Source organism: Elephantulus edwardii, unplaced genomic scaffold (assembly GCF_000299155.1).
Source record: "Elephantulus edwardii isolate Elephantulus edwardi_28Jun2011 unplaced genomic scaffold, EleEdw1.0 scaffold00314, whole genome shotgun sequence".
NCBI lineage: Eukaryota > Metazoa > Chordata > Mammalia > Macroscelidea > Macroscelididae > Elephantulus > Elephantulus edwardii.
Window position 1 is genome coordinate 1,165,475 of NW_006400064.1, and position 24,440 is coordinate 1,189,914.

Consider the following 24,440-nt stretch of genomic DNA (forward strand, 5'->3'; position numbering starts at 1 on the left):
ACTTTGGACATGTGGCCCAGAGGAACTGGTTCTTGGAGAAAACATCAAGCTTGGAAGGGTGGAGGGATGGCATAGGAAACAAGGTGCCTGATATGGATTGACAATAGTGACTACTGTACATAAGATAGTTAAGAGTTGCAGTCAACTAAACAATACATACCAACAATCCCTTCTTTGGATTCTCAAGGCTCTACTGCCTTTTTAGTTCTCTTCTGCCATTCTCTTTGTTTTTTCTTTCTCCTCTTGTCTTTTCAGTCACCTTTTGCTCTCTTCATGGATAATATCCTAAATGTCATCCCATAACTAATCTAGTCTTTGGTCATTGATTCAAGGCTTCAAAGCTATTCTTTTTTTTATTAATTTTTTTTTTATTGGGAAAAACATATTGGGGGTACAAGGAGGTGAGGGTTGGGGGCAGAAGGGTGAGGATGGGCCAGGATGCAGTTGCAGAGCTGCACAGTTTGGTCGGTAGGGGGAGCAGGTGAAGGAAAGAAATGATGAGGGTTGGTCAGGTTTAAAATGTCCAGGAAAGAGAAGCCCAAGTGGGGAGGGACAAAGAGCAGATCATGAAGGTTAAATTGTATTGCATTTCACAGGGAATCTAGATGCTATGGAGGAGATGAGTCGGGACTCACAGTATCAACATGAAAAGAAAAAGGGGAAAAAAAAATGCGTGAACGGGAATTTGTATTCCAGAAGAAGAAACAGGTCAGGCACAGATCAGGAGGTGGAACAAATTTGGCAGCGTCAACGGCCAGGTGGGACTCAGCATAGTAGGGCTTCCTGAACAAAAGTTTCAAGAAAGGCAGTCAGACTTTATCCCTGGGTAACCATGAAAGGCTTCTGAGCAAAAACCCGCAACTTGCGGGCGACCCTCAGCCCAGTGTACACATCCCGCCATTGCCACGCTCCTTGCCTGAGAACACTACTCCAAACTTCTATTTTCCAATAGTGAGTCCTGCCTTACCAGTGGACTTCTTTTTCTCAGTATTCCCTGAAAGGCAACCCCCGCAACTACAGTCTCGAGAAGCGTGGGCCAGGCCTCTGCCCTGCCTCGATTCTCACCTTCAACACGCTCCCATAGGTGCTAAAGTCTACCACTTCCCTGCGAGGCTGAGTGCGTCCACTGCCGCCCCGCCCCAACCCTAGCGTGCTCCCGAGACTGCGCACGCGCCTCCTGCGCTGGGACGTGACTCGGTGAACGTCCACTCTCGGCGGCAGCGGCAGCAGCAGCCCAGTAGCAGCGACGCCTGAGATTCCCCTGGATGCGCAAATCCTGCTGTCACCAACGAGATTCAGAGCTGGGGGCCAGTGCTCTCGGCACGCAGTTTGAGAAGTGTCCACTAGTTTAAGAAGTTTTCTTAAGTGTCCTAAGGGATTTCCTCCAGTGTAGTCTCCATTCAGGCACTTACTTGGTCACCCATGCACCCTTTAGGGGTCCTCGTCGCCTTTCCTACTCTTAATTAAATAATAACGGGTGCAGTAACCTAGGAGACCACCTAATTGACATGCATACTTACCAACCAACTTGGGGAAGCTCTTGTCTGAGTCCGCCTCTCACTTCTCCCATGATCCAATTAAAGTAGTGGAAGCGCGAAAGGGGGCGGTAACAGGGTAATAGAGGTATGGCGGTTCCTGGTTAATTGCGTATTGGGCCTGGGACGTTTCTGTGTTTTTCGACGATGCCATGATACAGCATAGCGACGGCGTTGACACCGTAACTGCACGCCTACGGAGGGAACTCTTCCGACTCAAGCAGCGCGGCGTCACGGCAGGGTGCTATTGAAGGGCCCTCCCTTGAAACCCTTCGACAAGTGGAGGAGGGGCGATGGACTAGCGATCCTCTGTGCGCCTGCGCCTGCTGCTTTGCCGGCCGGCCGCACTCCCGCGCATGCCTGCAACACGCAGGGCCCTGCGGCTCTCGTGTACATTGCGCGTGCGCACACGGGATCCCGCTGTAAAGTGGCGCTGACGGACGTCGGGTGGGAGGTCCGTGACGTCGTGAGACGCGCCTTAAAGTGCGGCCCGGCCAGGTGTCCGAGGGTTTGGACCAGAGTCGGTCTGTGCCCTAACTGTAGGTCCCGCGGCATGCTTCACGGTGAGCGTCCCTGCCCCCCGGGACGTGGAGGAGGAAGACACCCCGTCGCCGCCACCACTCCCTGACTCGCCGCTCCTGAGATCTGACCCCGCACCTCGTTCCTCGAAGCTTCTCTCCGGGTTCTCTGGCAGCGCATGGGGGCCCAGAGCTGAGGAGCCCTCCTCTCTGGGGGCTCCGGAGAGCGTCCCCTAGCGCCATGCTCACCCGTCCCAGCAGACACTAGAGAGTGGCGTGGGGCCATGGCGGCCGCCGGTGGCTACACAGATCTACGTGAGAAGCTCAAGTCCATGACGGCTAGGGACAATTACAAGACAGGTAATCGAGAAGCCGCAGCAGCCGCTGCCGCCGCTGTGGCCGCCGCCGCCGCCGCCGCCGAACCCTTCCCGGGGTCCGGGGCAAAGCGCAAGTTCCACGAAGACTCGGACCCGGAGCGCAGCGACTACGAGGAGCAGCAGCTTCAGCGGGAGGAGGAGGCGCGAAAGGTGAAGAGCGGCATCCGCCAGATGCGCTTGTTCAGCCAAGACGAGTGCGTCAAGATCGAGGCCCGCATCGACGAGGTGGTGTCTCGCGCGGAAAAGGGCTTGTACAATGAGCACACGGTGGACCGAGCCCCGCTGCGCAACAAGTACTTCTTTGGGGAAGGCTATACATATGGGGCCCAGTTGCAGAAGCGCGGACCCGGCCAGGAGCGGCTCTATCCGCCCGGAGACGTCGACGAGATCCCCGAGTGGGTGCACCAGTTGGTGATCCAGAAGCTTGTGGAGCACCGCGTCATCCCTGAAGGCTTCGTCAACAGTGCAGTCATAAATGACTACCAGCCAGGCGGATGCATCGTGTCACACGTGGACCCTATCCACATTTTCGAGCGCCCCATCGTGTCCGTGTCCTTCTTTAGCGACTCTGCTCTCTGCTTCGGCTGCAAGTTCCAGTTCAAGCCTATCCGGGTGTCGGAACCTGTGCTTTCCCTGCCTGTGCGCAGGGGGAGCGTGACTGTGCTCAGGTAACCACTTAGGAAGCCTGTGCTTTGTACAGATCTGTTTTTCTGATGGTTGGGAGTGGGAACAAAATTATGCCACTTAAAGCATGGATAGCGAGACACCAAGCATTTAACAGGGTGGGAGCTTTGGGTTTTAAAGCAGAGTTTGATACGATCACAGATTTACCTGAGAATGTAGAATCTAAAGATTTACCTGGGAATGTAGAATCTAAAGGTATTTTTCCTCAAGGCTGACTATCAGGAAGCTAAAATTTTAGAGATTTGCCTCTGTGGCCTAGTGGTAAGAAGCTGTGCGCAATCCCAGAAGCATGATTCAAATCTACCAGCTGCTCCTCGGGATTTACTGCTCCTTGTGATTTACTGCCTCTGAAAACTGCTGGAGGGTCACCTGTGGGTCAGTTCAAGTCGATTGCACACGACTTTGGTGAGGTTTACTTTTCCAGGCTGGGTCTAAACTTTTCTGAAGTAAGTTGAAATTATCTGTCCCAACTGTGGTGGAGATTTTCTTTCTTGACAAGGGGAATGTTCATGGTTTGTGTAACAGAAAATCCTTACAGAAGGCCCCTGAGAGTATATATTTGATGCACTCTGTCCATTCCCAAAGGGTGCCATCCTTGAAGTTGCACAGATTAGTAGCTGGGCCAGGAATAGAATTCAGCACATTCTTAAAATTCTCTCCTCCTGGCTGCGGAAGAAGAGTCTCTGGGTCTTTTTAAGAAGGTGAAACCTGTTTTCAAGACTGAATGAAACAGTCTCTTGACCTGACACTTATTTCAGTAGTAATATCAGTAAGAGAGCTGAGATTCTTGGCCTGTTTTGGGTCCTGCTTTTTGCTGAAAATTAGTTCGATGCCTGTCCCCAGAGAAGAAAGCCTGCCAGAACACTTTTTGTTTGTATGAAGTACAGCTAGGAATGTATTTCACTACTCCCTGCCCCCCAAGACCTCTTTGCCAATCTAGAATGCAGCTGTCTGGAGCAAATTCATTGACCTTTGATAGGTTAGTGACTTGCTGTGGTTTTGTTACAAGCAGCTATGAAATGTGCTCAGAGCAGGTCATAATCAGGTTGGAAATGGGATCTTTGTAGCCCTCTTCACATTGTAGACAACTGAGACTGTTTCCCTTTCAGGAAATGAGGGCAGAGCCTTGAGAATCTGAGGTCTCCTGATGATAAAGCTTTGGATGGTGACAGTAGCAGTGCTTTGAATTCTTGGTGCATCTGAAACAGATATTTCAAAGGGTCACTTATTAGTTAGGGCTGTCATTTGGATTTCAGGGTTCCCTTAGTATTTACAGACTGACTTAATGAGAGTTCTTTAAGATGAAATTTCTAGAGCAGACCCTCCTAGGAGGCTTGCTGTGTATGGCAGGATGGTGTCTGACTCCATCAGTGAGCTCTTGGTACTAAAAGAGCCATGTACATTACAAGGGCCATTTGGTCTTTTAGTTAATCACAGGCCCTCAGTATTATTTTCAGGAACTAGAACAGTAACCAAGTGTGATTTTGACACAGATGTGTGCTCACCCCTTACCCGCACCCTATGAGTACACATGTGAAAAAGCACACCCACACACCCTAAATTGAATAACAATAACACAAGTTTAAAGTACTTAAAATTAAAAATGTAAGTGATCAGCAGTGGGATTACATCATCAGGAAAATTTTCTTCGTATTTTTTCTGAGAATACTAACTCCTGAGGTCTTCCCAGTCCCATCTGACTTTTCGATTTTTACTTAACTATAGAATTATTTTGGGGGGCTCAGCAGTGTTGTGAAAAATGCTGCATCTTGTGGATGTTCTCAGAGCTCTGTAAAGTGGGAATGATGCCAGTTTTCAAAGCATGTTGGAATTAAATGTTGGAATATTATGGTGGTGTAGATCTTGATAGAGCATAAGTAGGTGCTTACTGTTAACTCAAAACTCAGTTCTCTTGTTGGGGAGGGCTAGGCATTTGATCAAGTAATTTATGGCTCTTAGAGTTCACAGCGCAGCTGAGACTAGAGACCGGATAAAACCCAGTATAGTAACTGCAGAAGCACATTGAAAGGGGCAAGCAGGCAGTGTAACCACTTTGCAGTGTTGGAAGATTTAGGGAATATGTAAGGTGGGATTTATCCAAGCAAAGTGAGGAGGAATGGAGTGCAGCATTAGTTGGAGCAGGAGTAGAGTGCCATAGGGAACAATAGGCAAAGACAGGAGTGAGTGCTGACTTTAGGCAGATGGAGTGAATTGTTAGCCATTTGAATCAACCTAAGTAGAGACCCCATGGATTAAAAAAAAATCCCTGGTACTGTTCTAGGGCAGAGTTTCTTTAACAGCGGCTTTATTGTATGGGCTATTTTGTGTGTTGTAGAATATTTAGTAGCATCTCCAGCCTACTAGAAGCCAGTAACGCTTTCTGTGATGACCAAATTGTTTGTGGAGGGGAACAACACAAAATCATCCCCTGTTGAAAACACTGCTCTGGGTTTCTGGAAGGCATTGCTCTAATTTACATCTCCTAGCACTTGGTTAATTAGCACTTATAGTTTACTTTGTGTGCAGCATGGCCTGATTTTAATACCTCTCTTAAGATCTTGCTTGGGCCTTTCCACTAGTAGGATAGGAGAAGGAGCTGCTTTCTCTCTCTGCATACTCCAGCTCAAACTGAGCTCTAAACCTCCCAGTTTGGAAGGTTGGTTAAATAAGGATGCTTTGTGGATGAAGAAGGATTCTAGTAATTTTTCATTTGATTTGGACCTTAAAATGTTTTAGACTCCTTTATAAACCCAGTTGGCAATAATTTTTTTTTTAACCTTTCTGTATGGGGCCTGTGTGGATTGGCTTTTAGGGTTATTCTTTAGGAAATAAAACAGTTTATTTTTATATCAACTCATCCTACATTTGTTCTCTATAGTGTGAAAGGGGTGGGTAAACAGACTTCTATTAAGTTAATTGAATTAATTACCTCAAAGCTAATTGCTTATTTGCTTCTCTTTGTAATCACTACTGCCTGCATTATGGTGGTGGTTCTGCTCCCAAAGACACAGGTATTGGCTACCCATGTGTAAATAACTTAGTTTCATACCGTAAACCACGAGCATGCAGTGGTGTGCGCACCATGATTCTTCTGGTCTTAAGAATTAGTACTGGCTGCAATTGCTCCCTCTGTCAATGCATAGCTAAGGCCTGAGCTTGTGCACCAGGTTGAAAGTACAATATAGCTTTCTGCTTAAAATAGTTGAGGAAGTAGAGCAGATAGATTTGGGGGCATAGCTCCTGTGTGGAATATTTTAATTACCTGAGAGGAGGAAGAATCAAATGATGAAGCCTAGTCCATGATCTAGGGCTAGAAGCTTTGACTGCTTTTTTTTACTGACAGGTAGGACAAGAGGACAAGACAGAGGGCATCAAAAGCAAGGAATTTGTTAGGAAAGCTATTATGGTCTTCATCACAGCTGTGAGGAAACAAAAGTTTCTCATTGCCATAGAATTGGAATCAACTCTTCACTGACCTTCCAGCAGGTTTTTGAAGACTGTATAACACATGGGGGCTGGTATCCAACTTGGAAGTCACCTGCAGGAGCTGGATTCTACAGAGGCTTAATTGCTGGTACTGGTGAGGATTAGGGTGGAATGTTGATTTGCTAATGGGTGTCAGATGATGTGATTCAGCCTCCTATTTAAAAAACCCATTTGGTCTGACCATTTGCTGTACAGAAGTAACTCGTGGTTGCTGTGATGCTAAACATTGACACTGATGTGTCAAATGCAATAATGGTTACTCATGGACAGTGTTTGGTGGATCTTCCTGATTAAAACAAGCTTGGAAGCAGGAGTGGCATCCTTCCAAAATGGCTTACCTCTGTAAACTCTGTGAACATGGAGAAATGATAAAAGTTATACAAGTGTTCAAGTCTTTAGTTCATAGGATTGCTCTGAGTCGTCTATAACTCAACTGCACTTAACAACAACATAACACATGGGAGGAGATTGCTCACTATTCTCCCGTGTTTTTGAGCTGCTCTGTCTTTGGGTGAGCAGCACTGTTCCTTGCAGATTATGCCACCAGAACTCCCTCTAGTAGGCCATTAGAGTTTTCTTTCTGGTTGGCCATTTTATGCTTTGAGTTTGGCCTGTACACATCACTGAGATGTGTTAGCTCTCTAGGAACTTGAGCTCCTCTTTGCATCCGTCTTCCATGGGAGTGGGTGACTGTTACCTGCTGTCTTTTCTTGAATCCAGTGAGACCCACAGGACAAGAGTTGAACCTTGTCACCGGGAAACAAATGACAGAAATCTCTCTCCATCCACCCCCAGAAAAGAAAAGAAAATTGGCCAAAAATACATGTAGCTTAGCAACTGAACAAAGAATTCTTTTTTTTATTTTATTATGTGTACCGTCAAATCAGATCTGACTGTTACAGGAGGAGATTGTCCCTCCTTCCCCGACAGAGCATCTGGTGGATTCAAACCATGCACCTCTGGGATTGTAGTTGCAGCTCCTTACCACTAGGCCACCAGAGCTCCCCATGAACAAAGAATTCTATGCCAGCCTTGGTTTGAACATTTTCACCTTAGCTGTTTGACATGTTACTGACCCTTCCTTCATCTATAAAATGGGACTGATGATGCCATTGGGTTATTATAATTCTTTCTTACACTGCTGCTTACCTGAAGTTCTTAAGAAATAAGCTGCTCTCTGTACTCTGCTGTTTTGTACTATAAAATGTACATATTTTTACTATTTTTTAAAAATACCCCCTTTTTTGATGCCTGGTAAATGCCAGGGCTGCTCGGTCCTATGGGCCTGTCAGTGGTGAAGCCTACTGTAGGTGAGGAGAGCAAGTGACTACAGCTGCCTGTAGTAGGCTGTCACTCTGGTATGGTTCTTTGCTAGTCCCTCTATCATTGGTGCACTTGAGCTGGAGGAGGGTAAATGAGGAATGGGGACTCTTGGAAATACGATTTGACTACTCAAACACCAAAGATGTCCCCTAGTAGAAGAGGACTAGAGGATTTTAGACTGCTTGACTAATCTGTAGCTCAGGCCTCTAAGAAAGGGCTTGCTGTGATCTGTTTTACAAGTGGAACTGAGGCTCTGAAGTAGTAAAACAGTTTAGCGTAGCAAACATTTCACTTAGAATCAACTGTGTAAAGATTAAAGCTTTTTCTGGTAGGGGAGGCAGAGTTTCTACAAGGCCAAATATAAAGTGGTATAAGTAAATGTGGGAGGGTAGTATGGGGAAAACAAGCCTGGGAAAATTTGAGCTTTCCAGAGGAGGCAATAGATTGTCAACTTTTGCAAAGGAATAGAGCCAGGGTGACAGAGCCAGAGGCTCCATAACTTTCGATGCATAATAGTCACAGCTTGGCTGTTTTGGTGGCTTAGTGTCAAGAAGCTGAGCTGCAATCCTGAAGGCACGTGTTTCAAGGCCACCAGCTGTTCTGAGGGAGAAGGATGGACAGTCTCTTCCCTTGTGATTAACTGCTTCTGAAAACCCGCCAGGGTCAGCTGTAGGTAGTCCCTACTTTCTGGTACACAACAACAGTCACTACTTCACTGGTGTAGGGGAGAACCAAGGAGGCTCAGGCCAGGAAGCATAGTGAAAGGCATTTTCTCCTTTTTCTTCTCTGTGAAAACAAGTGCAGGAGGCATTAAGACTTCATGACACAATGTGCAGGAGCATAATGTAAATCATTACCTAACTTGTGAGGGACTGGAGAGAATAAGGACAAATATTGTATAAGACCATTATGTGGAACGAGTATGAGGATTCAGGTGGTGGAGGGGTGAGGATGGGCGATATTGGTTAATCATAGGGTCACACAATTTGATGGGTGGAGGGAGAGGTGGGTGAAACAAATGGGAAAGATCTGGTGTGAAAAACAATGTATACGAACTTTGTAAATGAACTAATATTTTTTAAAAATTTCATGACAAGCATAGAGCTGGACCTTGGGCATACTAAGTTTTAAGCTGTCAGTCTAGGACCTTGAAAACTGTTTCAAGTTGGTTCTTTAGCAGTAAATAACCCTCTACTATTTTCTTCTGGACACTTTCTACAGAAGTTTGTCTAGAAGAGCTTCCTTGCTCCAGAGGAGCCAGTTCTCTGAGGGTCAGTAGGCTTTGCCACAGCTGCCAGAAGATTTTGGAAGTTAGTACTGTCCTACTGTGCTAGCAATTTCAAGGCTTAGGCTCAGTAGCAGAGACTTGGCATGACCTGTTCTTTCAGCCCTAAAGCCTTTTGAAGTAGGAGAAGTTAAGTATTTACCAATGTTTGGATTTACTCTAGACCTGCATTAAAAGTAACTCTTTGTTAGAGGTGGATAGTCAAGGCCCTTGTATTGCCTATAGCCAAGTCAAACACATTGATAAGACTTGTTACGGTTGTTTATAGCTAGGACTGTTGGTTCAGCCCTTACTAATGTGTCTTAGAATGCTTTTGGGGTAGGTGATTGGACTTAACTCTATGGAGAAATCCTCTGTGTATGTGTAGGACTGCTGTGTAGCATGACTTCCATGCTCCCAGTGTGGAGTGACAGTATGAGATGAAGCCTAGAGCATCGGGACCTGGGAGTGAGGAACAGGGGATCTCTTCTGCTAGCAGACCCTTGCAAGGATCTGTTTGGCAAATGTTAACCAAGACTTTGGTTTACCCCAGGATGGTTCAAGGAATTTTGGCTTATGTCATCTACTGTCTTAAGAATATGTGCTAGACAACCTACTTTAGACCTGTGTGATCCTCAAAGCAGCCTCTAAATAGGCCTCTCAGTGCCCTGTTGAGTGTCCCACACTTTGTAGTCATAAACTCTGATCCTTCTGAGAGAAGACTGTTAAAGTCTTATAATCTTTTAGTAACTATAAAAGAATACCTGAATTCTAAAACATAATAAACACCCCAAGAACCTACGCTGTAGTCATTACAGATGAAGAAATTGATGTTTGGGCCCAGCACAACACTGTAGCCAAAACCTTTCAACTCCTCAGTCACTGTGTGGTAGCCTCACTCTAATGTGAAGGATAATGTTATTTGAGAGAAGATTCTTTGGTCAGCACACAGTTTTAAGTCAGCAGGTTCTTTTTCAGTAGTAAGTCTCAGGTACTTTAACATATTGTGGGTTTTTGTTTTGTTTTGTTTGTTTGTTTTTTAAAAAAAAAACAGCCTCTTCTATTACTTTTTAAAAATCTCTTTGGAAATTTGTAGTCTGTGAGAGTTGTGTTCATGAAAACGCTGGTCAAGAAGCTGTTTGGAAGAAAAATCCCTAAAAGAAAGATTCTTTCCCTCTATCTTGGCACCAGTAGCCAGGAAATTAAAAGGCGCATTGCCATGGGAAAGTCTGCTGTTAGGGACCTCTCCAAAGTACTGAAGAACAATGGTGTCTCTCTGGAGACGAAGGTGCAGGTGCGTTTGATACAGGCCATGGTCTTCACAATCACTTGTTATGCATCAGAGAGTTGGACAATGACCAAGGAGGATAGAAGGAGAATTGATGCCTTTGAGCTGTGGTGCTGGAGAAGAGTATTGAGAAGACCATGGTCTGCTAGGAAAACAAACAGATTCGTCCTGGAAAGGGTTAAACCAGGTGGCTCCTTGGAGGCAAGGATTCTGAGGCTCCATCTAACATACTTTGGACATGTTGTGAGGAGAGACTGGTCCTTGGAGAAGGACATCATGCTTGGGAGGGTGGAGGGACGGCGCAGGAGGGGAAGGCCCTCTATGAGGTGGATTGATTCAGTGACTGGTATAATCGGGATGGGAGTGTCAGAGACAGTGCAATTGGCACAGAACAGAGCAGAGTTTAGGGCTGTTGTACATAGGGTCGCTATGAGTCGCAAGCAACTCAACGGCACAGAACAACAACAACATCCTAGGATGGCCTCAGGTAGGTCTGGTGGCCTTGGGGTAAGGAGTTGTGCTTCCAACTCAAAGGCATACAGTTCAGATACACTAGCCACTTCATGGGGGGGGGAAAGATGGGCATCGGGCTCTGAGAACCTGCTGAAGCTGTCAGTCATTTCTGACTCCATGGTACACAATAAGAAACAAGGCTTTAGATCACATTTCCAAAATAAAGGTATTTTGCTCTCAGGGTTGTGGTGAGGATTTTTAATACCTTTTTTTTTTTTATTAAATCTCCCCTTCACTCTTACATCCAGCTTTTGCCCAGGCTAGAACCAGCCTGGCATTTTGAGGATTCCTTCCCAGACAGTTATACGTAGGTTTGTATAGCTGCTCTTGAGAAGAATCATGTGGAGGTTTTGAGGTCCAAGGGTATTCAGGAGTTGTGAGCGGATAGCAAAGGCTGAGAGAGGGTCTGCTTCCTCCGAGGTCTGTTGCTGAGAGTGTTTCTTGCCCTGTTAAACTGCCTTGATTCAGTGAAACAGGATAGAGGGGTTACTTGGACACTATGTTCCCAGCTGAATTTCAAACTGAAAAGATGATAAACTGAGAATGACTGTTACCTGCCTATCTTCAATTATCTATATATAAGCAACAGTTCAAAATTAGGAGTCATGGTGGCATACTGTTAGCCTTAAGGTCAGGTTCAAATCCATCAGCCTCACCACAGAAGAAAGATGGGCAACCCAAAGAGTGACAGCCTCAGAAACCCTGTGGAAAGCCACTGTGATTCAGGAATGACTTGACAGCAGTGAGCTTGGTTTGACTGGAACTTAAGTTCTTGAGTGTAGTCTTAAAATGTCCTAAATACAGCTGTCTGAAAAGTTTGGGTCTTCCTAAATGGGAGCTTTTGAAAGTTGTCTTTTTTTTTTTTTTTTTTTCAGTACGAAGATTCTTGATTACAGTTTTATGTTACTTTAGTGACCCAGTATTTTAACATCTGCTTCTGCCTCTGCAGTCTAAAGGGTAAGGAAGTAAAGGAAAGAAAGAGGAAGTACAGAAAAGGTCTGACTTCAGTCATCTGTAGCTGCCTCCAGTGGGACTTCTTCTAAATGTCCTTTAAAAAGATGAATTCTTGGTCTGCTGGGAGAGATTTCCTGCTTTGGCTCCTGCCTTATGAGATCATGAGGTCATCTCATACTAGGTTTTTCCTTGAATGGTGTTTAATTGAAAGCTTTTTAGAGCTTAACTTGGTATTCCCTTAAAAGTAGGTCTTTGAATACGTGAAACTACTGCCAGTTTCTCCTGTAGAAGGGGATGGGTTAGAGGACAGCCAAAATACCTGAGCCATATTTTGGCACCAGGAACTTCATTCAAACTCACAAGCTTTTGTATTTCTTTTCAGTGGATATGCTGCAGATGAGATCACTCACTGCATACGGCCTCAGGACATCAAGGAGCGACGAGCAGTCATCATCCTCAGGAAGTGAGTGTCCCTGATGTCTTGTCTGCAAACCTGTTTGTGGATGTAGATCTGATTTTCTTAGAGCTCATAATTCCTTGATGTCAGTGGCATGGGCTGGGAGAGAAGGCTGTAAATTTTTACTTTTTAATGTGAGTTATATAATAATAAAGCAGTTTTATCTTCAGAAAATTATCACTTTAAGTAAGGCATTTAAGGTTAAGCAAAAGCACATGCTCCTGATAGTCATGGGCAGTCTTGAGGTAGAATTTGGAGAGCATTCTTTTGAGACACTTCACACTTTCTTTCCCCCACCTCCTTGGTTCTGTTTTGTCATATGTGCTTTTCAGTGAATATTTATAGGTACTACTTAACAGCTTTCTTTAAAAATGCCTGGATTTCTACTTCTGGGAGGAGCCGGGAGTGAGAAGAAAAGGCAAAGGTAGGATATTAGAGTACAGTGTCTAGCTGTGGCTGTCTAGGCTATCTGGTGAGAAATTTAGAAGAGATAAGGATTAATATTGCCAACCTTTGGCCAGTGAGGGGGTGGTTTTTCTCTTCCGGGTTCTCTAACTGCCATCAAATTGGATCTGACTCATTGCTGACCCTTGAGCAGGTTTCCAAGGCTGTAAAGTGCATGGAAGGAGATTGCCTTTCTTTTTTCCTTGAGGCTACTGATGTATTTTAACAGATGTGGGGTTAATAGGGTAACTTTCTATGGACTGTGCCACCAGACTTCCTTTTCATGGAGTGGTGGACTGGAATTTGTCAGAGCCAAGCCAACTTGGGACCACAGCAAGTTTGCTTCTTAAGTGGAGTTCCAAAGTAGATAAGTGATTGCCTGAAGTCATGTAAAAGGCTATGAACAAAACAAACCCAAGGTTGATCAGGATGTCATAAAGCTTGCCAGCCTTTTCTTTTTCTTTAAATAGACTTTATTTTTAAGACCTATTTAAATTTTTAGGAAAATTGCAAAGATCTGTACCACAGATTAACTACCTACATTTCTTTTCCCCTTTTATTTAGCTCTTCTATTAGTGAGTTTATTACCTTGTCAGTTTGTTGTTGTTTGCTAAAGTCTGTATTTTGTTCCAATTTTCTTAGTTTTCTGCTTTCTTTTCTGGAATCCCATCTGAGATCCCACATGACAGTTCCTGTGTCTCTTAGTTTTTATTGCAACACTTTCTCAGACTTGTTTTTTTGTGATATTGACAGTTTTAAAGAACATTGGTCAGTTATTTTGCAAAATGTTTCTCAGTTGAGTTTTTCTACTCTTTTCCTCATTGTTTTAGAGTAGGATTTTTGGAAGACTACGGAGGTAAAGTACCATTCTCATCACTTCACTTGACAGGTACACACTGTCTCCATGATTAATCATTATTGATACTGACCTTGCTCACCTAGCTCATATTGTCAGATTTGTCCTCTATAGAGTGAATATTTACACACACACAGCACCTTTCCATAAGTGCTCTTTAGAAGGAATTCAGTTTGCCAAAAGGAAGAGTGTCCTCCTTGATGGCAGAGTATATATTTGAATTTTGAGTTCGTGTATATGGATGATTTATTGTTTCCATTTATATCCGTGTAGACTCATGAACATTTATGCTTTGGATTGTAAGAGTTACTGTTGTTAAGTGCTGCCTCACGGCTCCTAGCGACTGTATGTACAATAGCCCTGAAACCTACCCTGTTTTAACGCCAACTTTACTATCTCTGACACACGTACCCTTATTACCTCAGTCACTGAATCAGTCTGTCACATCGAGGGTTTTCCTCTCCTGCCCTGACTCTCCACCCTCCCAAACATGATGTCCCTCTCCAAGGACTGGTCCCTTCTTACAACATGTCCAGAATGTCAGACGAAGCCTTAGAATCCTTAGAGCAGCCTGGTTTCAGCCTCTCTCGGATAAACCTGTTTGTTCTGTCAGTCCATGTTATATTCAACACTTTTTCCAGAACCACAGCTCAAAGGCATCAGTTCTCTTTGTATCATCCCTAGTCATTGTCCAGCTCTCTGATGCATAGCAGGCAGTTGTGAAGACTATGGCCTAAATCAGGCACACTTTAGTCTCCAGACTTGACATCATTGCTCTTCAGTACTCTGGAGAGGTCCCTGAAGCTGACTTTCCCAATGCAGTTCATCTGTTAGTTTCCTGGCTGCTGGTACCAAGAGTGTTGATTGTAGAGCCAAGCAAACTAAAACTCTTAACAATCTCAGTCTCTTCACCAACTGTCAGAATGCTGCCAGTCATCCCAGTGGTGAGGATCCTTGTTTTCTTGATGTGAAGCTTCAATCCATATTGAAGGCTGCAGTCCTTGACCTTCCACAGCAAGCGCTTCAAGGTCCTTCTCAGTTTCAGCAAGCAGGGTTGTGTCATCTGCATAACTCGGGTTGTTGATGAGTCTTCCTCCAATCCTGACGCCATATTCCTCCTTATACAGCCCAGCCTCCCAAATGATCTATTCTGCATATAGATTGAAAAGATATGGAGACAGGAGACATCCCTGGCGTACACCCTTTCTGATTTTTGGGGGCGGGGTGTGTGTGTGTGTGTACCATGAAATGGAATCTGACTTGTACGGAAGGAGATTGCCCCTCCTTCAACAAAGCACATGGTAGATTTGAACCGTGCCACTCTGGGATTGTAGTACAGCTTCTTGCCACTAGGCCACCAAAGTTCGCCCCTTCCCGATTTTGAACCATGCAGTGTCTCCTTGCTCTATTCTGACAACTGCCTTCTGGCCCAATAGAGGTTTCACGTAAGCACAATCAGATGTTTTGGGATTCCCATTCTTAGAGTCGGCCACAGTTTGTTGTCATCCACAGAGTCAAACACCTTTACATAGTCAATGAAACACAGATAATTATTTGGTACTCTTAAGTTTTCAGCCAAGATCATCTAACATTAGCTATAATATCCCTGGTACCACAACCTTTTCTTAACCTGGGATGCATATCTGGCAGTTCTCTATTGATAATCTGCTCTGATCGTTTTTGGATAATTTTTTTTTTTTGCTTGCATATATTAGTGATATTGTTCAATAATTTCCACATTCTGTTAGGTCACCTTTTTTCGGAATAGGAACAAATCATCGATCTCTTCCAGTCTAGATTTCTTGGCACAGTTTAGTGCAACAAGGGCTTGTTCTTGAGTACCATCATGTCATGCCAATATGTCAGTTGATATGCTGTCAATTCCTGAGGCCTTGTTTTTTGCCAGTTCTTTCAGAATGACTTGAATGTCTTCCTTCATCACCATGGGCTCTTGCTCATAATGAGTACTATTTTATTTTTGTTCACTGTAAAAATTGGAAGCTCTTTTAGTTGACTTTTGTAATCTTTTAGCACACCTGTATCACTGCGGTAAGATTTTATTTTGAGGGATTTTTTTTTGTGCTTGGTTATTTTCTAACTTGTTCCCTTTTTAACGTCTTATCAATAACTTTGATGTTCTAGCTGATGAGGATCAGAACTCTAGAATAATGAAATGGTAAAGTCTATTTGTTGGGTCTCTGACACTTTGACATGTCAAAATCTTGAGTTTATCATCTAGAATATTCACACCTATGAAGCAGACCTCGCAATTCAAGGTATTTAGGCAGAATTCTCACACATTTGAGGAGTTGTAGGCCTGGAATTGGGTCAGCAAAGCAGGTGACAGTTTCTCTCGGCTAAATTTTCCCAGAATTGACCAGAGGACAGGTTTTATTTGCTTTCCCACTTTATATTCTCCTTTTCCTCAGGATAGATGAAAACCCAGAATCCTGAACACTTCTACTCCTTCCAAATCATTTCTTCTTGGGCTGCACTTGATATCTCCAACTGCAGCCAAGAACAGATGACCGACCCACTCTACCCTGGAACCCTGGTGAGGGCCTCCTAGTGTTTATAGGCCTAGAGCAATGGTTTCCCAGCCCGTCCTCTAAAAACTGCCCACTCTGTGGGAGTCTTCTTGTTCTTGAGTGCCATCAAGTGGACTTAGACTCATAGTGACCCCCTGTGCAGCAGAATGACACCTGGCTCAGTCCTGTGTCATCCTCACAGTCTCTGCTCATTGTTCCAGTGAGTCCGTCTTTTTTATCCACCCCCCCACCCCCCATGGTGCTGGATTTTCTTTATTCCTTTTTTCTTTGCTCCCATGATTATTGTTGTTATGTGCCATGAAGTCGCTTGTGACCCTATGTAAACCCTGCTCTATCCTGTGCCAACCTCACTGTTTCTGACACACCTCCTATTACCCCAATCACTGAATTGATCCATCTCTTCGATGGTCTTGCTCTTTTGGGCTGTCCCTGTACCCTCCCAAACATCATGGCCCTCTCCAGTTGGTATAACATCAACTCCTGGAGCCTTGCTTTTTGCCAATTCTTTCAGAGCAACTTGAACTTCCTCCTTTATCACCACAAGCTCTAGAAATGAAATTCTTCTGTGTCAGCCAGTTCTTCTGGTACAGTAATTCTGTATACTTTTTCCATCTGCTTTTAATGCTTCTTGAATCATTTAACATTCTGCCCAAAGCATCCTTAAGTATTGCCATTCGTGACTTGAATGTTTTTCAGTTCCTTCAGCTTAAGAAGTGCTGAGCGATTTTGGCCCTTTTGATTTTCTGACTACAGCTCTTTGCACATTTCATTATAATACCTTGCTTTGTCATCCCAAGCTGCCCTTTGAAATTTTCTGTTCAGCTCTTTAATTTCTTGATTTCTTCCTTTAGCTTTGGCTTCTTGACGCTCTCATGCCATATTCAGAGTCTCATCTGACATCTGTCTTGGTCTTTTCATCCTCTTTAGCGTTTATAACGACCTTTTGCCTTCTTCATGGACGGTATTCTTGATATCCTTCGACAGCTCATTTGATTTTCGCTCATTGGTGTTCCTGACCTCAAACCTGTTCCTGAGATGGTTTTGAAGTTTTAGTGGGGTAGACTTGGGGTCAAATTTTGGTTCTTGTGGATTTGCTTTAATTCCATTTCCCCTTGAACTTGCATATGAGTAGGTGGTAGTTGTTCCATATTCAGTACCTGGCCTAGTTTTCACAGCTGATATTGAGCTTTCCAGCGATTCTTTCCACAGATGTAATCTATTTGATTCCTATGCATAGCATCAGGTGAAATCCATGTATATAGCCTGTGTTTGTGTTTCTTATAACATATATTTGCAATGAATAAATTATTGAATGTGCAGAATTCTATCATTCTATCTCCAGCGTCATTTCTGTCACCAAGTCCATATTTTCCAGCCACTGATCCTTCTTCCCTGTTCCAACTTTTGTTTTCCAGTTACCCATTATCAATGCATCTTGATTGCATGTTCGCTCTATTTCTGACTGCAGAAGTTGGTAGAAATATTCTCTTTCCTCCACTTTGGCTCTAGTTGTCGGTGCATATATTTGAATGATAGTGGTATTCACTGGACTTCCTTCCATGTTGTGATAGAATAATAAAAATTCACTAAGGAGATTGGACCCAGTGGCGCCTCCCCCCTCCCCCCCAAACATCTGAATAATTTAATGGCAGAATGAGAAGAGAGCATTGATAGCTGTTCTGGGCTTGCCCACAAGCTTTTTCTGGATGTAGACACTCGTAATACTGCTTGCTTTTGGTGACAGCTGAGTGACCTTGCTGGAGTCAGGAGTTCCTTTTTTTTTTTTTTTACTTTTATTTTATATTGGTTTACTTACAAAGATCATATGCATTGTTTTTCACACCAAATCTTTCACATTTCCCTTGCCCACCTCTCCCTCCACCCATCAAATTGTGCGACCCTATGATTAACCACACCCTACCTATCCCTTGGATCCTCATACATGTTCTGCAGTAGTGGTCTTATACAGTATTTGACCTTAGGGGACTGAGTTCACTTAGCATAATGCTCCGCAGTCTCTCCCAAGTTAGGTAGTAATTTACAAAATCATTGCTCCATCATGTGAATGTACCATTATTTCTCAATCCATTCGATTGTGGTTGGACATTTGGACTGTTTCCATGTTCTTGCAATGGTGAATAATGCTATGAACATTGGTATACAAGTCTCCGTGCTTCAGTGCTTATTTTCTTGGGGTATATTCCAAGCAGTAGAATAGCTAGGCCATACGAAATTTCTATGTTCAGCATTTTGCCATTTTACAATCCCACTAACAGTGTATAAGTGTTCCTGTCTCGTCACATCCTATCCAACATTTATTATTTGCTGTCCCGTTAAACTTTGCCAGTGCCCCTAGGGTAATACGACGGTATCTCATTGTGGTTTTAATTTGCATCTCTTACTGCCAGTGATTTTGAACATTTCTTCATGTGTCTATTAGCCATCCAAATATCTTCCTCTGTGAAAATTCATTGTCTTTTGCCCATTTTGTAAAAGGTGTTATCAATCTTTTTCTTGTAGGATTCTGTAAACTTTTGATAGGAGACTATTGTCTGAAATGGTATTGCCAAATGTTTTTTCCCAGTCAGTAAGTTTTTTCTTTTCACTCTGTTGGAAATAATTTTTTATGCACACAGGGATTTAATCTTTAGAAGGTCCCATCCCATTCATTAATTTTATCCTCTCCAGACTCTGCATTTCTGGCTATATTTGACAATCTCTTTATACTCTAGATTAGGCCATCTAAGCTTGATCCCAGTTTGTCTCTCATCTTTATGGTTTTGGGCTTTACTCCCACATCTCTGATCTACCTTGAGTTGATTTTTGTGTATGGTGTGAGATGTGGATCCTGTTTCAGCTTTCTGCAGGTAGTGATCTAATTTTGCCAGCACCTTTTGTTGAAGAGGTTGTCATTTCCCCATATAATAGGTTTTATTTCCTTGTTGAATATCAGTTGACCATAGATAGCTAAGTCTATTTCTGGATTCCTAGTTCTGTTCCATTGGTCTATGTGCCTGTCATTGTACCAGTAAAATGCTATTTTGGTTACCCCTGTGTAGTAGGTTTTGAGGTCAGGTAGCCTCCCACTTCCATTTTTATTTTTCAGAAGTGCTTTTCTTATTCAGGATCTCTTTCCAAATAAAGTTGACAATTTCCCTTTCGTGCTCCTTGAAAAATGAATTTGGTATCTGGATTGGGATTGCAGCCAGTCCATCTTTTGAGGGCCTTTCCCTCTTTGGCTGACATTGTTCTTTCCCAAATGTAATGTCCTTTTCCAGGGACTGGCCCCCTTCCTGCCCAAAGTGTGTGAGACAAAATCTCACTGTTCTTGCTTCTGAGCTGTACTCAAGATTTTTTTTTTTTGGTCAGCTCAAGACTTAAACTCAGTGCCATCATAGCTGTCCCTCCAGTGGGTTTCTGAAGCTATAAATCACAAGAGGAGATTGCTCATTTTTTTAACTGCCTTTGGGTTAGCAATTCAACTTCTTACAGACTAAGCCACCAGAGATTCATATGATATGTTTACTGTTGTGTGCCAACACCACAATTCACAGGCATATATTTTGCTTCAGTTTTCTGTATTCATTGTCCAAGTTTCACATGCATGTGGAGCAATTTAAAATACTTTGTTTTGGGTCAGGTGTTTTATATGTCCTGCTCTTTAGCATTTTTCTTTTTTTTTTTTTTTTTTTTTTTTAGAAAAATTTATATTTAGACTTAGCCAGTTGGACTCAGTTTAGATGATCCCAATTTTGTTGGCAACATCTAAAGCATCATAGTCAAGAGCAGTTCGCACACAGGACTTCTCTCCATCAAGCCTAATCAGTGTGTTGACCTTGGCCACATCAGTGTCATAGAACTTCTTTACAGCTTCTTTACAGCTTGTTTGATTTCGTGTCTGTTGGCCTTGAAATACACAATGAACACAAGTGTGTTATCTTTTTTTTTCTTCAGGGCTGACTCAGTGGTCAGGGCAGACTTGATGATGGCATAGTGCTCAGGTTTGTTTCTCCTGAGGGCTCTGTTCTGGGGCTATTTGGGCTGCCCTTGGGGTCTCAATGTCTTAGGCTACCAGAAGGTGGGTGATGTTGTTGTTGTTATGTGCCGTTGAGTCGTTTGCGACTCATAGCAACCCTATGTACAACAGCCCTAAACTGTGCTCTATCCTGTGCCAATCTCATTGCCTCTGACACACCCATCCCGATTACCCCAGTCACTGAATCAATCCACCTCATAGAGGGTCTTCCCCTCCTCCACTGTCCCTCTACTCTACCCAGCATGATGTCCCTCTCTAAAGACCTGTCTCTCCTTATAACATGTCCAAAGTATGTCAGACGAAGCCCCAGAATCCTTGCCTCCAAGGAGCAGCCTGGTTTAACCCTCTCTACAATGAGTCTGTTTGTTTTCTTGGCAGTCCATGGTACATTCAGTACTCTTCTCCAGCACCACAGCTCAAAGGTGTCAGTTCTCCTTTTATCCTCCCTAGTCATTGTCCAACTCTCTGATGCATAACAAGTGATTGCAAAAACCATGCCCTCTATCAGGCGCACCTTAGTCTCCAGAGAGACACCGCTGCTCTTGAGTGCTTTAGAGAGGTCCCTAACAGCACACTTTCCCATCGCAATATGTTTTTTGATTTCCTGGCTACTGGTGCCAAGAGTGTTGACCATGGAGCCGAGCAAACTGAAGCTGTGAACAATCTCAATCTCTTCGCCATCCATCCTGAAGCTACCGATTGGTCCAGTGGTGAAAATTTTTGTCTTCTTGACATTGAGCCTCAGTCCGTATTGAAGTCTGCAGTCCTTGACCCTCTGCAGTAAGTGCATGAGGTCCTCCTCAGTTTCAGCAAGCAGGGTTGTGTCATCTGCATAATGCAGATTGTTGATAGATCTTCCACCAATCCTAACACCACGCTTCTCCTCATAGAGCCCAGCCTCTCGGATAATCTGCTCTGCATACAGGTTGAAAAGGTATGGAGATAGGACACATCCCTGGCGTACACCCTTCCCATTTTTGAACCATGCAGTGTTGCCCTGCTCTGTTCTGACGACTGCCTCTTGGTCCAAGTATAGGTTTCGCATTAGCACGATTAAATGTTCTGGGATTCCCATTCTTCTCAGAGTCAGCCACAGTTTGTTATGATCCACACAGTCAAATGCCTTTGCATAATCAATGAAACACAGATAGACATTCTTCTGGTATTCTCTGCTTTCAGCTAAGATCCATCTAACATCAACTACAATATCCCTAGTACCACGACCCCTTCTAAACGCAGCCTGGACTTCTGGCAGTTCTCTGCTGATGTGTTGTTCCAGTCGTTTTTGGATAATCTTCAGTAGAATCTTGCTTGCATGTGAAATCAATGCTATTGTTCTGTAGTTTCCACACTCAGTTGGGTCGCCCTTCTTTGGGATGGGAACAAATATAGACCTCTTCCAGTCAGTCCAGATTTCTTGGCACAACTTGGTGAGCACATCCAGGGCAGCATCTGTTAGCTGAAATATGTCAATTGGTATACCATCTATTCCGGGGGCCTTATTCTTTGCTATTTCCTTCAAAGCAGCTTGAACTTGTACATAACTTTTTTTACTTGTGACTAGGACTACCGTCTTGGCCTTTAATGTCCTTGCTTTAGCTTCAGTTTTGAGAGGGACTAGAGTGTCATCTTCATAGAAAGCGCTCTTTATTAGTATTTTAAAGATGTCTTTTTACTTATGGCAACATGTTTAATTTTCTGACTGCTGCTGCTTTGTTGATTGTTAACCCAAGTAAAAAGAAATCATTGAAATCTTCAATCTTACCTTCTATCATGATGTTGCCTATTGGTCCAGTGTAGAGGATCTTCTTGTTGTAGTATAATCCTTAATAGAAGTGATAGTCTTTGATCTTCTTCAGCAAAAGCTTCAAATTCTCTTCATTCTTTACAAGCACTCTTGTGTCATCTGCCTATTACAGGTTGTGAATGAGTCTTCCTCCAAACCTAATGCCAGAGTGCAGCTTCTTGAATTATTTGCTCAGTATATGTATTCAATGTATATACTGAAAGGCTCCAACTGTTTACACACCTTTCCTGATTTTAAACCCTTACTCTGTTCGAATGGCTGTTGCTTAGTTCCTGTACACATTCTACATGTCCACAATTAAGTGTTCTGGAATTTTATTTTGGTATTATATAATCTGTCATGATCCATGGCCTTTGTATAGTCAATAAAACATAAGTAAACCTCTTTGTATTCTCTCCTTTCAGCCAAGATTCGTCTGCCATCAGCAATGATATCCTTATGCCATGGACTCTTCTGAATCCAGCTTAAATTTCTAACAGTTCCCTGGTGATGGCTCCAGCCTTTTTTGAGTCTTTAGCGAGTCCAGTCTTTGGCGAGATTGTACTTGCTTGTTTGTGTTACTAGTGATACTGTTTGATAATTTCCACAGTCTGTTAGATCACTTTTTTTGGGATGGTCACAAATAGAGAAGTTTTCCAGTTAGCATGATATCTGTCTTCCAAATTTCTTTACATAGAAAAGTGAGCGCATCTAGGGCTACATCTGTTGTTGAAACAGCTACATTATATTCTGTCAATTCCTGGAGCTTTCCTTTTTTTGCCATTGGCTTCAGAACAGCCTAAACTTCTTTCTTCAGTGCCATTGGTTCTTAATTGTGTTTCTTTCAGAAATGGTTCAGTGTTAACCAAATCTTTTTGGTACAGTGATTCTGAATATTCTTCCCATCTTCTTTTGATATTGTTACATTATACAACATTTTCCCCATGGAATATTTCAGTATTGCAATTTGATGTTTGCTTTTGTGTGATCCCCCCCCCCTTCAGTTCTTCCAACTTGAGAAATGTAGAGCATGTGCTTCTCTCTGAAGTTTTCTAAGACTAGGGAATTTCATATTTCATTATTATACTTTGTTTTCTCAAGATCTTTTTTGAAATTTTCTATTCCATTGTCTTATGCATGATTTCTGCCTTTTGTTTTAGCTTCTGCTCTCTGTTCCATGTTTCAGTGTGTTCTGACATCTCTTTTGGTTTTTTTCTGTCTTAGTGACATTCTGCTTTTTTCTCATGTATAGTATCCTTGATCAAATTTCAAGTATGAAATCCTTGGTTAAGGATTATGTAACTGGCCGGAGAACCAAGAGACTCACTAACTTTGGGATGTAGCCAGTTTATCTGGGTAGTGAGATGCCTTTCATTTTTTTATGATTCCTTACCTCATCCTTCTGGAGGACTGTGCTAGATGCCCCATGCTGAACACTTGCCTTCTGTACTACCAGGTACAAGGCAGAGTGCTGCCTATAGACTAACCCTGATGGTAAATTGAAAGCTAGGTGAGAATTATCTTTGAGCAGGACTTTTCTGACTTTGGGTTGAATTTCCTGGAAACATCATGCCTTTTCTGTGTACCAGGAATCTCTCATAAAGCTTAGCATGTCTCTGATGCTTTGCGTGTAATAGGGCTGTACATTGTGCATGAGTATGCCACAAAGCAGAGTAAGGACAGCAAAAAACCCCTCCAAAATTACTCATATGGTGGGAGGAGAGAGTTGGAGCAGGCTTAGGAGATGAGTTATAGCTGAGCTATAAACTGTTGGCCTAGCCAAAACAGTAAGTTCAAAGACAGGAAGGCATAGAGTGGAAGGAACCTTGTTGTGAGGAGTGGTGGAGGGAGGTCAGGAGATAGTAGACTCACAGAGCCAGGGTACCACCTACTATTGTGTGTTCTACATACTAAAACCATACAGCTTTAATGTATGGCTTTTTCTAAGACCTCTGAGCTACACTAGGTCTATCCACAAGATTTTTATTCCTGAGGACAGTGAATAACCAGATAGAATTGTCATATAATTTTATTTTGCAGGCAGTATGAGCATACTACTTTTTTTTTTTTTATTCCAGCAATGAGTTTACTAAAATATCATGTTAAATTAGTGGTATATATTTAGAATATAACATATTCTTTTTTATTGCTAAATCTAAATATTTTCCAAAGTCTGAGATTTAAATGCTGCTAGAAAGCATACATAATTAAAATAGGCATCAGCCATATGCTACTTGTATCATTGTTGTTGGTATCCCAGTACTAGTGGAGTGTCGCGTCCCTGAAACCCACAGCGTCCCTTTTCAGCAGGAAGTAGCTAAGAGAATACGCCGTCCCCTTTTCCTTATGACTCAGGGTGAAGTCTCTCTC

The 24,440-nt window shown here is 43.2% G+C and overlaps 1 protein-coding gene across 1 annotated transcript in view; it reads left to right on the plus strand.

Moving 5' to 3' along the window:
- Positions 1-2,336: 2,336 nt before the first annotated feature.
- ALKBH5 (alkB, alkylation repair homolog 5 (E. coli)) overlaps positions 2,337-24,440 on the plus strand; it is a 25,353-nt gene continuing 3,249 nt past the window's right edge. The window contains exons 1-2 of the mRNA XM_006901185.1: positions 2,337-3,098; positions 12,325-12,405. Of these exons, the coding sequence (XP_006901247.1) occupies positions 2,338-3,098; positions 12,325-12,405 (842 nt within the window). The 5' untranslated portion in view covers position 2,337. The remainder of the gene's footprint in view (positions 3,099-12,324; positions 12,406-24,440) is intronic.